Source organism: Panthera uncia, chromosome D1 (assembly GCF_023721935.1).
Source record: "Panthera uncia isolate 11264 chromosome D1, Puncia_PCG_1.0, whole genome shotgun sequence".
NCBI classification, from domain to species: Eukaryota; Metazoa; Chordata; class Mammalia; order Carnivora; family Felidae; genus Panthera; species Panthera uncia.
The window spans coordinates 4,557,402-4,573,006 of NC_064808.1; the positions used below are offsets into that span (position 1 = coordinate 4,557,402).

At 56.5% G+C, this 15,605-nt stretch overlaps 1 protein-coding gene across 1 annotated transcript; it reads right to left on the reverse strand.

Moving 5' to 3' along the window:
* Positions 1-5,090: 5,090 nt before the first annotated feature.
* SYT12 (synaptotagmin 12) lies at positions 5,091-15,240 on the reverse strand. Its single transcript, XM_049616229.1, has 6 exons — positions 14,924-15,240; positions 12,542-12,934; positions 9,619-9,834; positions 8,964-9,084; positions 7,987-8,120; positions 5,091-6,293 (listed from the first exon to the last, which is right to left on the reverse strand). Exons 1-6 carry the CDS (start codon positions 15,140-15,142, stop codon positions 6,120-6,122), a joined length of 1,257 nt encoding a protein of 418 aa, XP_049472186.1. The 5' UTR covers positions 15,143-15,240; the 3' UTR covers positions 5,091-6,119.
* Positions 15,241-15,605: the final 365 nt, after the last annotated feature.

Here is a 15,605-nt window from a genome sequence, read left to right on the forward strand (position 1 = left end):
AGAGTCTGGACTGACTGTTTTCAGTGAAGCTCAAGGGAACGGAGAGGGTAGAAGTCTTTGGGTTTCACACCCCCTTCCGCATGCAGCTCATGACGTCATCCCTTGTGGTGTGCAAAAGTGGGCAGGAGGAAAAGCACACTGAGCCCCCGTTGGACCTCACTGTGGACCAAAGAGGCAGCTGGGGCAGGGGTCACTGTCCTCATTGCACAGAGGTGGAGCCCAGACCCCTGATGCTTATTCCAAGCTCACCCAGGGCCCCAGGCAGCAGGTTGAACAGATAGAGAGAGCATCTCGTGAAATCCCCACCCTTTAGGTGCCCTCTCCTCCCCGAAACTGCCAAAGGGCTGAGCAGTGACTTGGTGCTGAGCTGGGTGTGTAGCTACGGAGCAGGGCTCCCCGCCCCAAGGAGTGGTTGGGAGGCGCCCAGTCCCCCAACGATCAGCTGTCAGCCTTGTCATCCCCACTGATGCTGTCATCAGGCTTTGGGTGGCAAGGCTAGGAGGCAGGTGGGGCCAGACTGGGGGTGGAGGGAGCTGAGAGTCAGGCAGAGGTGTTTGGCCTTGGTTGCTATAGGGATAATCATTCTAATGATATCCTTGACGTCTGTCATGCCTTACAGTTTCACTGAGCACTTCCTAACAGTAACAGCGCCCATTAATGGATTGCTAACCCTGCGCAGGCACTGTCCCTTCGCAGGTGGGAATCATTAGCCCCATTTTACAGATGAGGAACCCGGAGGCCAGAGAGGTTCACTTCCCGTTTGAGATTCACAGCTAGTAAGAGGTAGAACTTGAACTGGAACCCGAGTCTGGGCACGCAGCAGGGCTCTCTCCCGACATCATACCTGGTATGCAGTATTTCATCCAGCCATCAGACTGTGAGGTGGGCAGAACAAGGGATCTGCTTTCTTCATTCTACAGATTTGGGAACTGAGGCTCAGAGAAAGGCAGTGGCTTGTCTCAGCCTAGCTAGACACAGTCAGGATTTGAACCCAGATCTCCTGATGTGAAGCCCCAGCCTTACCTCCACTTTATGCTCATGCTTCTGCAGGAGGGAGCTTAGTTACTGGGTAAGGGGAATCTGCTCTGGTTGGCCAGGGATTTCCCTGAATCTCAGACATTGCTGGGCCCTGGACAGCACCATTTTCCTGGGGCTTACTTTGGAGGTGGCCCAGGTCACAGTCTGCCTGGCCAGGGTACTGTTTACTGTTTTCTGGGGGGGGGGGGGGGCTATCCTTGAAGGCCTGTGGGTGTCTCTGTCCCTTGGGACCCCACCAGTCCCAAGTCCAGAGCTCTTCTGCCACTCTGCACAGTGGGCAACTGCCTTGCAGACCCCAGAACATCAGAGGTGGCCAGGCTGGCCCTCGGCCTGCTATGGGATCCTCTCCTGGGGATGCAGGTGGCCAGGCAGGATCTTCCAGCCCCCAGCCTTGAGCACCTAAAGGCCAGAGACCAAGGCCAACCTCTGTACCCCTAGACAGCAGTGCCTGCCCCAGGCTGGCACCCAGCTGTGGCTCAAGATGTTGTGTCCAATTGACTGCCTGGTTGGACAGAGGGGAAAGGAAGGAAAATGGGGCAGAGAGGAGAGGAAGGAAAGAAGGAAGATTGGTTGACTCAAAAGAATAGATAAACTTGGAGAAATGAAAACAGGAACAAATGATCGCATAGTTGAGTAAATACAGTGCATGACCTGACTGCAGGGTCAGCAGACAGGTGACCACCCTCCAGCCTCCCTCTGCTCGAGCCCACCTGGCATCCCACCCCACCCACTCTGAGGCCGGGAGTTCCCTGGGGCCCCAGCCGAGTCTCTGCTGCCGCCATGTGGCCGCTCTGCTCCCTGCACCATCATCATGAGGGCTGTGGGCTCTGCTTGGAGTTCCTGCCTTGGGGCGTGGGGTGCGTATGGGTGGTTGAAGGAGAGGGAACGTGGGTGCCGGTGGTGGATGGAACTTCAGAGGTCCAGTTATGCGCCCTTGGGATGCCTTGGTGGGATCTTTGCTCCTCCCGCCTCCCTATGTGCCCTCCCCTCCCTTTCATCTCAAACACCAGATCCCAAGAGGTCTTGCCCGTGGCCAGAACTCTTTCACCCAAAACCCTGGCCGCACGTTTAATGAGCATCTCCTGGGTGACATACACTTGGCACGTGTACATTTCATTCCATCCTATTATGTATTATTCTTATCCTTTGACAAAGGAGGAAGCTGAGGCCTAAAGAGGACAGATAATTTGCCCAAGATCCCACAGCTGATACATGGAGAAGCTGAGATTCTAACCAAGGCATTTGGGGCCTTAGAGCTCCTCCACACAGAATCCCCAAAAGTCAGAGGTGTGGGGAGCCTCTTCTAACAAGAGTTCTTCTTGTTAAGACAACAAGGGGACAATATGGGGAAACTGAGGCTCTCAACAGGAAGGGACTTGTCCAAACTATGGCAGGTAGAACCCAGAAGTGCCTCTTCTCCCAAGGTCCCTTCTGTCCGGTCTCCCCCAGATCAGCTCAACTCCAGCTACCGTTTAACTGGACTTCAGGGCTGGGGAGGCAGGACTCCTGCCCTTGCCTCCTCTCCCCGCCTCCCCATTCTCAATCCTTCTGGGTGGAATGAGGTTGATAATGGGTGAGGGTGGGCAGAGACTGAGGGGCCCTCATGGCCCAATCTTAGTGTTTATTTAGCCTTTCCGTTTGTCCCTTTGGGTGTCTGCAGGCATAGATGGCCGGGGCAGGAGAGAGGAAGTGAAGGTCTGAACGGCAGTCGGCTGTGGATGATACAGTGGCTCGCCCTGCCCCTTCCACATGCAGGTGTGGCCCAGCCGCTGCCGAGGTCAGGTCACTGACCTCCATACCTGTCCTTTTGGGTGTGGCTCGGCTGATCCCTGAAGGCTCCCAGATGGAGGGGGCCTGGGACACTGGGGGCAGGCCCATGGGCCTAGGGCTGGGAGGGGGAAGAATGGGTGGGGTGGGGGGTATAGGCAGAAAAGAGAGGTCAGTAGTGCACTCTGGGCTGTGCGGAATGAACCTGAAACTGAGAAGCAGCTCAGACTGCCCCGCGCTGACCAAGAGCAGCGCTCGCCGGTGTCCCTGCGCATCACTTCCAAAGCCGCTCAGAAGCCTCTTCCTCCCTCCCTCTGACCTGCTCCTCTGACCGGGCCCAGTGGCTGTGTGGCTCCCCAGACACATGCAATACCAAGTAGTTCCCCTGCCTGGGGGTCCCTCTCTCCTCCACCAGGTGCACAGTCCTCCCTACGCTGCGAGGCTCATGCTTTCATCTCCTCCAGCAAGAGGGGGAGTCCACGAGAGCTCTTCACAGGCTTCCTGGGGGCGGCTGGTAATCCCCACCCAGATCATCCTCCAGCACTTGCTGTGATCTTCCAGGGCAGGGGAGGGAGAAACCAGAGCAGCCTGGGATCCACAGGGGCTTCTCCGCTGCCCCTCAGCCCCACCTGGAGGACTTGATGAAAGGGGACAGTGTAGCTTGATGGTTAAGAGCCTGAGCTGTGGAGCCAGACAGCTGGAGCTTGAATGCCTGCCCTGAGACTTTCTGGCTGTGTGATCTTGGACTAGTTGCCTAACTTCTCTGAGCTTCGGTTTCCATCTCTGCAAAAAAGGGGATGACAACAGTACAACGGTACCTCCCTCTAAGTAGGTAGGGTTGTGGCTGGTACCAGCACGCACTGAACTTGCACGACCCTCCTCCCCTCTACGCCTTTCTTCTGGCTCCCTTCTCCCCAGCTTCCCCCAACTTTGCTCTAGCAAGGTTGACAAATTGGCCAAGGTTTTGCCCACTCCTGCCCTTTTGTGCATGTTGTTCTCTCTTCCAGGAATGCTTTTTAGGCCTTATCCACCTTTTTCAACCTTACACTTCTTTTTGCCCTGAAGACAACTCTGCGATACCACCAGGAAGCCCTCCGTGATATTCCCTAATGCTATCCTCCCCGCCAGACCTGACTCAGGGTCCCCCTCTTAGAGCTTCCCAAGCAGTCTGATGGCATTGGTCCCTGTGGTGGTCTCCTTTCCCTCTGGGCACCCAGCAGCAGGGTAATCTACTCAGAGTAACCCACACAAGTCCCTGATTCCTGGAGAAGAGACCAAGGTGATTTGGGGCTGAGCAAGGCTCCCTGGAAGCCCCCTCCTTCCTGCCCCAGCTTTATTTTGGTTCTAGAATCATTCCAGTCAGCAGACTTGGTCCCCACCATGCCCATCTCGGGTACACAGTCAACATTTCATGCAGTCAGAGGGACAGAAAGAGGGGGAAGAGAAGGTAGGAGTAAATGGCCTATGCTGCAGAGCCACTGGGGCAGAAAAGAGTCTGGCGTCTCCCCGGCTCCAGAGGCTCACCAGCTGTGTCCCCGGACCCTGTGCTGGCCTGGGCCGTGCAGACCTCCTGGAATGGGCCACAGGCCTGGGCCACAGCTGTGTTAGGTGGGGAGAGCTACAGTTCTGCCTCCAGCCCATGACCACTCTGGGCTCCCGCAGCATCACTGGAGATAACTGGTTGGGCCTGGGTCTCTATAGCTCATCAGGACCAGAGGCAGCCAGCCGGAGAGCCCATGTCCTGACCTGAGGGTGGCCCCTGGGAGCAGATGCCACAACACGCCCCGCTCCCCACCCCATCCTGATGAACCAGCAGGGGCACCCACCCCTCGGCCCGCCTGCTTCTCTGGGGCTGCCTTTGGCGGATGGGAGGCGCCTCAGCCCGTGACATCTGGAAGGCATGCGCTCTTCCTCCAGCTGGGGTGGGGTGGTAGCCAAAGCCCTGTGGGGGCAAAACAGCCCAGCCCGTTTGCTTCTGGGCAGGACCCCTGTGGGGTGCCAGTCACAGAACTCCTCCATCAGACTTCAAGCCATGAGGCTGGAGCTAGACACTCCTAAAGCCACAGCTTACTTAGCTTCTGTCCCTGCTCCCTGGCTTTCCTCTCTCCCCTGCAGTTTTCCCCAGAGGGCTCCCCGCCTCCCCCCCCACCCCCACCCTGCATAAACCCCTCGCCTGAGAATCTCAGGGTCTGCTTTTGGAACTCGACCTAGGACACCCAGTGCCACCTCCTTCCCCGTCTGGCATTCAAACCTGCCCCCACCCCACCCTCCATCCGGACACCCCTCCACTTCCCCTCAATGCCCCAGCTCAGGCAGCCCCTTTCCTCCAAGGCCCAGCTGGAGGGCCTCCTGCTACACCACGCACGGGCAGCCCACAAAAGCCTCTCCCCTGGGCCCCCTGCAGTCTGTATTCTGGCCCTCCCACTGCCCTCCAGCTCCCTAGAGGCTGAGGCATCTCTCTTCCCAACAGGGCCTAGCCTGGAGGTACCCCAACAAACGCCGTGGAGCCAATGCCTAATTCAGTTGGGACCAAACACAAGGACCTGGCTCTGGGCCTCTTCAGACCTCTGGGCTTTGCAAGGGTCACGGTTCAAGGGAGCAGATTTCATAGAGCGTGATTCCGGAGCCAGTGTTTGCCGCACCCTGCAGGCCTCTGCTTGGCCTGGTCTCCTGGTCACTTCTCTTGCGCAGAGAAAGGCCCTCGTGTCCACTGCAGTAGGACAGTTTGTGATACGGAAGTTCATGTCCCTGCCTTGCTGAGGCTGGCTGCCTGCCTGGGACACATTTAGTTCTTTCCCTGCCCCTCAGGGCTCGGCTCCCATCTCGTCCTAGCAGACCCCAGAGCCCTCCCAAGTCCACATTCAGCACTGAGCAGATCCCCAGGGCAGGGGTCTTGCCCTCTGGACATGCTAGGGGCTGTGTCCTGTTCATGTCACGGCTGCTGGTGCCTAGCACAGCACCTGGCCCCCAAGACTCACTCAGTTCCTGCATGTGGCCGAGCTTGGCACTGGCCTCCCAGCAGCCTGTTGGGGATCTCAAAATGGGGGCACAAAGGGCCAGTGCCAGGCTGCCCGTTCCTGGGTCACAGCCCAGCCACAGCTGGTCCTCAGTGGGAGAAAATCCTGGGTCCCTAGACACCTGGCCAGGACTGTTCCTCCACTGCAGTCTGGACAGACGGACCAAGATGGCTCACGGGGGCTCCAGTGGGGGACCCCAGCATTTATGGCTCCTGCTGGACTACGGAGGGGCATCAGAGCGGAGCTTGCGCCGGGCCCCAGGCAGCTCAGTGCCCACCCTGGCCCGTTTTCCAGCTGCTAGTTTCGCCGAACAGGGTGCCACATGGACACGGGCCTGCGCAGCGTGGCCAGCATCTGGTTCCAGTGCGTGGTGCCCATGCCACTGGCTGACGGCCCGATGATGACATGGCCCACGTTGTCCCCTCGGCCATCGCTGCTACTCTCAGCCACCGTCACACGGAGAGACAGGTCCTAGGGAGGAAGTGACATGGGTGCTGGGGACCGGGGGCAGTGCTGGAGACCCTCCGTGGCTCCCAGGACCCTGTCTACAGGTGCCAGGCCCCAGCGGGCTGCCAGGAGTGGCTCCCTGAATCTGTACCCCTGATCTGCCTATGCCCACAGGCTTCTGCTGCTGCCTCTTGACACAGTGGCGGCTCTGGACTGCCAGGTTCAGATGCTGGTCTCACCACCTCCCTTGCTGTGTGACCTTGGGTTCTTCCTACTTAGCCTCCCATCTGGAGGATGGTAATAATCATAGTTCCTACCTGTACCGGGAACAAAATGAGTTAAAACGTGTCAACTGTTTAGCATAGTGCCCGTACACAGAGCATCTCAGATGTCTGGTTATTCCTAATATGATCACACGTTGGACTCACAGCTGAGGAAGGAAAAGAGTGTGCTCGAGATCGAAGTGGAGAGGTTGAAACCCAAACCCAGACTGACCCTCTCTCTCTTCTCCTCACCCCCGCTCTCCCTCCTCCTCCACCACCGCCCTGGCCCGAAGAGGTCTCCCACCCTCGGAGGCTGTGGACTAGTGGCGCTACAGCCGCTCCGGGGGAAGTAGGGGACAGATGGACAGTCTGTCCCACGAGGGTGGCAGGACAAGGCTAGGACACCCAGCACCAACCCCAGACACTGGGATATTTGCCTGGATTAGGAGCTTCCAGAGTAAGGCAGAGTTCTGGGCTTTCAAATTCAGATGGGGTGTCAGATTAGGTGGGTTCTGTACAGCCCCGTGACTCAGGGGCAGGTTTTGGCTCAGGGCACAAAAGGACATTCTCACTGGCAGGAATGCCCCAGCATGGGAGGAGGTAGTGAGGGGAGGTGGTAAGCTCCCCATCCTCTGAGGCATGCAAGCAGGGCCACCGGTGTGGCACAGGCCATATCCTCTGTAATCCCCCACACTTGGTCTGTGACATCGGTGCCAGGGGAGGGGTCTCCCTGGGGCCCATGACCTTCTGAAAGCCATGGAGGTGTGGGGAGCTCGGCAGGGTCTCTGCAGGTAGAGTCTCCGGAGACTTCGGGCCAGAACTGTGGGCCCTTGGGTTCCCCTGGCTCATCTCCAGGCCTCTGCAGCTCCTTCCACCGGGAACCGGCTTCCCCCAGATCTCGGATTACCTAACGCCTCTCGTAAAAGCCTCCTCGGGCCGCCAAAGTCTGGCATGCGCTTAGTGGATTAAGATTGTCTGGAGAGGCGCCTGGGTGGCTCAGTCAGTTAAGCATCTGACTTCAGCTCAGGTCATGATCTCATGGTTTGTGAGTTCGAGTCCTGTATCAGGTGAGTACGAGCCCCTCTTCGGGTGAGCCCTGCTTCCCTCTCTCTCTCTCTGCCCCTCATGGGATTCTCTCTGTCTCCCTCTATCTGCCCTCGTTCACTTGTGCCCTCTCTCTCTCTCAAAAAAAAAAAAAAAAAAAAAGGATTGTCTGGGGATTTTCCACCTTCTCCTTTTGAGCAACAAGGAAGCAGTGCCTGTGTCCCAGCACTGACCACAGGGCTAGTACCTAGTGGGTGCTCCATAAATGCCTCTCAACTAGAAAGGGGAGGGCTTGAGACAAACCAGCACCACCTGCAGGAACCCTAAGAAGCTAGGCCGAGGGCCTGGAGTGGCCCCAGAGCCCAGGAGCCACCTGGCCCGGCCTCCACCCCTGAGCCATCCCCCCTCACCTGGAGCACGATGGCTGGCACTGAGAAGATCATGGCTTCGTTGAACACTGGGTTGGGGTCATCCCTCTTCACGGCTGTCTTCTTTTTGCTCATCTTCCTCCCATCCTGAAGCAGGTACACTTTGACGAAGGGGTCTGTGGGTGAGCAAGGGGTGGGGGTCAGGGCCAAGGCCACATCCACTTGGCATAGCTCTGCCTGGTCCTCGCAGCCCGCTAGCTCCAAGTTCCCCGAGCCTTCTCTGTTGCCATTATCTCCTACAGTCCTGCCATTGGGCCTTTATTTCTTTCCTATTTTACAGATGAGAAAACTGAGGCTCCTACACGAGTCGGGAGAAGAGCTGGGCCCTGGGCTCAGGCAGACTGCCTCCCGGCCCACACAAGTGCTCCCTTCACGTGACGCTCTGGGGAGTGGGAAGGACCCACCACTTCTCATTCTATAATGAGCACAGACGTCAGGCCTGAGTCACCCTGCGCCCGCTCGGTGGAGCCCGACTCTGAAATAATGAGTCCCTCTCTACTTGTCACCCTCCCCGCACTGGGTGTCCTTGCTGTACCTGCCTGGACCATGGATCCCCCGAGGCTCCCGCTAGGTCGCTCCCCCAGCCCTTGGTTTCTAGTTCTGCTCCTGTAGACTAGGGGCATCAGGTCCATCCTGTTGGCCCTGGCCCCCATGTGGGATCTGGGATACAGTCCAGTTTCTGGGAGTGCGGCTTCTGTCATGAATTCTAGTCCTGGGAAGCGGGTGTCTGTCTACCGTGGTTTCTTCCCAGCACCCCAGGCACCTGCTCTCAGACTCCCATCTCCCCCACCATCCCGAACTCCTGAGCTCCTGGCTCCTGAGCTTGGCCAAAGCTGGGGGTGGAGGGGCCTGGTACGACGCCCCACACCTGCTGATGCCTCCCGCTGCCCTTGGCCTAGCAGCTGGGTCACAGCTCCCACCAGCCACGTGAAGGAGCCAGCCAGCCAGCAGGGCCTTACCTGCCGTGGTCTTGTCGTTGGTCCAGATGAGATTCTTGGCCTTCACCACCACCACAGTGAGGCGCTCAGCCGTAGGGAGGTAGCTGAGGGACAGCAAGATCTCGCCCACAGCGTCGGCAGCCTGGAGGACAGGTGACTGGCTCAGAGGGCTTCCGAGGCCCCCCTGAGGACCTGAGAGGTCCAGGGAAAGGCAGGAACTTCCTTCTCCACTGAGCAGTTTTTACTCTTGCCCTTACATGAGGCACCAGGCTGGTGGGATTGAGAAAGGGACCCCACTCCCCGCTCCACGAGGCATGCGCCAGCCCTCCCTCCCACCAGGCCTGGGTCCTGCCTTGGAAGGAGGACCAGAGGTTGCCTGTAGCAACCAGATGCAGTCCCTCATTCCAGCCCAGGGAAAACGTTCCGTAGTAGTAGCACACAGAGGTCCAAGTGCACTGGGGTTCGTATATCATTTGCTTAAATAGCAACGACAGAAGAGTGGTAAACAGTAATTGGGGCATTTTTGCTTCATGCAGTAAACAGTTTCTGTGAATGTGGCTCAGGCCTCTCTCTCTGTCATTTCCTAAAGAAGTCAGGGCTCGGGCTGTCGTGGAGGACAGTGGACTCCCCGCTCGGAGACGGGTGCGTGTGACGCTCTCTTCATGGGTGGACTGACCTTGTTCTGGTCCTGTAGGTAGAGCCAGCCGCTGAAGGGCTGTAGCGGGAGGTCGAGCACAGAAAGCTTCAGCTCCACCACGCCCGTGCTGATGTTCCGCTCGTCCTCATCGATGCCAAACACGGAAAACCGCAGGCTCTTCTCCTCCAGGGCTGCAGGGTCCAGGGGAATGGAGAACTTCTCGTCAAAGAAGATGGAGTAGGCATTCCTCTGGATCTGCACAGAGAAAGGGACGTGGAGGGAGCTTCAGCTCCAGGGAGGAGGTGGCAGCCAGACGCCCGTGAGGCCATGGTGGGGAGAGAGCACCGGACAGAGAGTCCAGAGGCCTGGGCTAGAGTCCTGGCTCTGCTGTCCCATGACCTCAATGCCAATTCTTTCTTTGGTGGCTCAGCCTTGGGGATTTTTTTTTTTTAAGTAGGCTCCACACCCAACATGGGCCTTAAACCCCCAGCCCTGAGATTTAAGAGTCGCGTCCTCTACTGGCTGAGCCAGCCAGGCACCCCAGCCCTGAGGATTTAAAAGCCCCCTGTCCTCCTCTCAGTGGCGGCCTGGCATTGGAAGCTTCCACACTCTGACACCAACTAATTCCCACCCTCAGTGCGCACGGCTCCACAGAACCCTCGCGATGCCCAGGAGAGACTGGTCTCCTCTTTGTCGTGTGTGTTCAGGTCCAACCCTGGGCCAGGCGTGCCGTAAGTACAGGTAACTGTGGAGTCGAGAGCCGCTGATGTCCCGGCCCCCGCAGAGCCTGGCCCAGGATGGTCTGAATGTTGTGGGATGGATGGACGGATGGAGCGATCAGGCGAGGCTGGGAAGACTCCACTTCCAAGCCCCGTCCTGCCTGGTGGGTGCCTCTGGCCTCCTCCCAGGAAGCTGTGGGCAGACCCCCCGGGAAGGTGTCCTGGTGGGCACGGCTCCCCTTTCCCATTGGGGGTTGCCTTAGTCACTGCCTGGCAATATTTAGAGAGGAGCTCTCATCTCTGGCACTTCGCCTGAGGCTGGGGGGCTGCCCAGCCTGGGGGCAGCCACCTACTTGCTGGGACTAGCTGGGCTAGGATGCTGAGAAGCCTGCCTTCCTGGGAGTGAATCTGCCAGTACCTCCAGGTGCACTGAAGCACACTCTGGTCACTGCCTGGCTCGTGGGAAGGTTTCTCTTCCACTGCTCCCTGGGAGCCACGTTCCCCACCCAAATGACTGACTGAGGATCTTCAAGGGCTCCTTCCCCTGTGGGATTAAGTCTACCTCCTGATCTTGACCTTGGCATTTAGGCTTTTCATGATCTGGCCCCATCTCTCCCTCCTCCTGCCACATGAGTCACTTTGCTGTCCCTTGTCCACAGGGGCTCGGGTTCCCGAACTACCCATTCTCTGTGTGTTATGTTTTATGAGCACACAGGTACGGGAAATGGGAACCCCGGGCCAGGTCCTGGGGATGTGTTGGGCAAAGCACTCTCCTGAACCTGTTTCCTCATCCGTAAGATGCCCTCGGTCCATCCCACTGGGGCTAATGAGAGAATCACGGATGGGTGGGCTCTGTGAACCAGACTCTCAGCACACATCAGGCTGTGGTGGCTCCTGTCTGCTAATGTCCCTTCTCACGGAAGGTGTCCAGAACCACCCAGGATCTTCTAGGCAGTCCAGGCCACAGGCAGCGTGGATCCAGGCTCAACAGGGACACTTCATGGTCCTGATACACAATCTGTTGATCACTTCCCAGGGACTGGGCTGAGGACTTTGCATATAGTAGTACACCCCTTCCTCAAGAATTATGTTGCTCATATGACAGATGGGGAAGCTGGGTCACAGACAGCTTATGGACTTATCCAAGGTCACGCTACTAGGAAGTAGGACACTGATATCTCAACCCAGAGGGTGAGGTTTTAGGGTCCCGCCCCTTACCACTCACCAACTGCCTCTCTTGGGCCCCACATGCACAGGGCTGTGGTCAGTTGTTGACCATCCTGGGGTGAGGGAGGCAGGGTGGGCTGGGAGAGGGATGATGGTGTCCACCCCCGAGGGACAGCTCGCTTCAACACTGTAAGAGTGACTGGACACAGGTGACTCTTCAGAAAGCACTAGGTCCTACAGACCCTCAGGCTCCACCTGCTTTGGTTAGAGGCCACTGGGTGTCAACCTTACCCACCTCAGAGGACTCCCAACCATGGCATCTGGGCCCCTGCTCCCCCTAATCCAGCCTGGAGTAGAATGTGTCTCATGAAGGCTTTGCTCCCTCTCTTGGCGAGACAGAGGGACCCATGGAGGGGTAGCCTGGTGGGGCAGGGTGCTGGGTGCCTTCCCCACCCTGTTCTCACCCCCAGGAGCTGACCTCCATGGGCTGATCAACAGGCTCCTTTGGCCTCTGGCTTCTGGTGGGGTCTGGGGTCGGACAATGGGGGTCACTCCAGGGAAACCAGAGGACCCAGGAGCTGGGGGTGCTCTTTCCCTAGGTCCTTCCCTGCGGTACTGCTGTGGTCTGAGCATGGCCCCTGACCAAAGGGCACAGCGCCTATCAATGTGGCAGCCCCACCATGCGCCTCTCCCCTTTGGCCTCCCCTTCCCCTCGCCCCTTCAGACGAGGGTACCGCTCCATCCCTGAGGCCGCCCACACCACTGTTAACAGTCCTGTTATTAAGCTGTCCCCAGATTAGCCAACTTGAACATGTCACCCCTTTCCTACCCGGACCCCAAGCTGACCCGGGGGACAGGCATGGGAACGGGCAATTACCACCCACTGGATATACGTGGTAGGATTGCCGAGAACCGCGCACGGTGGGAGTCGTCAGGCTAGTGACACCTCCGGCTCTGGGATTAGCACCCAGAGCTGTCGCGTAGCACCCTCCTCACATCCGGCCTGGCCCCGCGGGCCTGGCGGCCTGGGGAGGGCCCCCCAGAGCCCCGCGCGTGCCTCCCCTGCCCCCACTCACCCGGGAAATGCCCACGATCTGCTCATCGGGCAGCAGGCTGATGCGCATGAAGCAGGACTCGAAACTGGCTTCTTCGCGCTCCAGGAGGTCCTTGCCCTGCAGCACGGCCACGTGGAGGGTGTGGGAGGCGGCATCGTAGTCCATGCTTACTTCCACCTGGCCCAGCGTGAAGTCCTGCCCGAAGGTGTTGCTCACGGAGGAGATGGAGTTCAGGGAGTCAGCCGACTGGGACTTGCGGAGGGTCCCGTAGGGGGCCAGGTCCAGCTCCCGGCCCATCAGCTCCAGGGGCCCCAGCTCGCTGATGCTCTCAAACGTGTCCTCGATGCTGAGGCTGCCTTTGCGACTGGGCGGTCCCCGAGTGCTGGCCCGCTGGGCATTCCAGGCAGGCGCTCTCTGGGGGAGAGAAAACGGGACATGGGAGCGTGACAGGTGCAACAGGCGTGGTCTCGTAAGCCCTGTTCATTCAAGGCACCTCCTGTTCCCTGTGTGCAGAAACGGTGCCTGCCCTAGTCAGGAAGGTCTTTGTTTAATGCCATTTCACATCACTCACTTTTCTCTCCCGAACCCCGAGGAAAGAAAGCTTTTTCTCAAAACGCTTAGTGATATGGACTGAGTTCCACGCACAAAGATGTTCACTGCAGTGATGTTTGTAAAAAGGAAAAGTAGTAGGGCGCCTGGGTGGCTCAGTCGGTTATGCGTCTGGCTTTGGCTCAGGTCATGATCTCACAATTCGTGAGTTCGAGTCCTACGTTGGGCTCTGTGCTGACAGAGCTTTGGATTCTGTCTCCTTCTCTTTCTGCCCCTCCCCCACTTACACTCTGCCTCTCTGTCTCTGTCTCTCTCTCTCAAAAATAAACAAAAACCTTAAAAATTTTAAAGGAAAAGTAGTTAGCAGGGGGGATGGGTAAGAATAACTAGACTATAGCTACTCAACAGATTACTGAGCAGCCTCCACGGATGTTTACCAAAATGTTCACAACAGAAGGTTTTCATGTTGGGTAACACTCATCCTAAAACTCAAATTTTTCCTTTCACTAAGTTGACCTCGGGATTTGGGAAAACAAAAGTCTTTGTGCCACAAGCATCTCCCATGCTGTTGCATAGCCCTCATTTTACCATCATTAAAAAAAATGTTTTTTAACGTTTACTTATTTTTGAGAGAGAGTGACAGAGCGTGAGCAGAGAAGGGGCAGAGAGACAGGGAGACACAGACTCCAAAGCAGGCTCCAGGCTCTGAGCTGTCATCACAGAGCCCGAGGCAGGGCTCGAACCCACGAACCGCGAGATCATGACCTAAGGTGAAATCAGACTTTTAACTGACGGAGCCACCCAGGTGCCCCCCATTACTATCATCTTAAAAATGGGCCACCAATTTGTCCCTGAATGGACAGCTGTGATTACCTTACAGACCCTCTACTGTTGGACATTTATGTTGTTTCTAATTTTTCACAAATATAAATAATGCAGAATCAAATAGCTTTCTTAAAATCCTAGCTCAGAGGACACAGTCCTTTCGAAAGTTGCTGACACATGTTGCCAAAATGCTCTTTGGGAAAGTTGTGCCAATTTACAGTCTCCGCCTCTCTCTCCCCTCCTCCCTCCCCCCCACCCCCCCAATGGGAGATAGTCCCTTCACACCCCAAATGAATGAGCATGTGGGGCTGCTATCTGGTAAAAGATTCTGGCTGTGCTCTCTGGAACTCTATATGATACTAGAAAAATTCTCTGCCAAGTGTCTAATGATGAAGCATTCAGCAGTATATATTGAGAGCCCTAAAAGTGTTTGTAGTCCCTGACACAGTAATTCCACATCTGGGCATCCATTCAAAGTACATAACCCTAATGAAGACAAAGTTTTACATATACAACATTCACTGCATTATTTACAATGGCGTTTAGTAAATCATGGCACGTACATAAAAAAGGAATCTGACGCTAAAAGAATACTTATGACGGGGGCTCAACATTGTGGGAAAATGCTTTCGGCTGGGAGATGAAAAGAGCAGGGTATAAAATTCTGTGTAGAAATGACACCCGTTGTATAAAAACCTATGCATGGAAAAAAGAGTGGAGGATACATTAAAAATACCGGAGAGAAAGAAATCCAAATGTTAATAGTTAAAATACAGTTAACGGTTATTTGCCACTGGGTGGTGACATTTGGGGAGGGGTTTTGCTTGTTTTTTTCCTGTATTTTTCCCAGGATGGCTTTTAAAATTGAAAACTTTCAGTCCCTCACCGAGTATTCACTGATTTCGCAGCACTGGGCTATGTTGGAAACGTGGAGGAGGACCAGGGTGTCTGTTCACAGGAGGAAATTAACCAGGAGAGAGCAAGGGAGCGGGGAGGGAGGGGAGGCCACCCCCGGGACAGAAGCCTCACCTTCTGCTTGGCCTCTGCGTAGGTCTCGCCATACTTCTGCTGAAGGTACCTATAGTCGTAGTTAGGGAACGGGGAGGGGCTGGGGAAGCTCCCCGATGTCCAGAGCTTCCACAGGCTCACGGCCGCAATTCCCAGCAGCGCCAGGGCCCCAGCGGTGTAGACACCCACCTCCCAGCCAGGAGGGCTCTTGATGACTGCAAGGGAAAGGCAGCCTCTCATTAGTAGGCTCTGGGGTCCCCCAGTGGTTAGAGACTCCCACCCAAGAAGCAGGCAGTTCAGCACTGACTTATTTATTCACTGAACAAATATTTATTGAGTGACTACTGTGTGCCAGGTTCAGTACCAGGTGCTAGGGGATCCAGTGTCGAATAAGACATATGTACCTTGCGATTTCTGCTTCTATCCCCTTTTCCACAGAAGCACCCATTCCTAACAGGGGTGGGATGGGGGTGGGGACACATGGCCAGACCAGACAAAGAGTTGTGAGCAACACTTAAACGCTCCTTAGGCTTTAAACAAATGGGGTTCTTCTCGCTTCTTTTGAGTTCTCTGAGCTCATAGCCTTCCAGATAATCAAAGCAGCCTTTTGGGGTCTGGAGGAAGAGGGAAGGGGTTTGGGGAGAAAAGAAATGACCCCATTTTTGCTTTACCCTCATTTAAAAGAACCCAATGTCCAGCAACT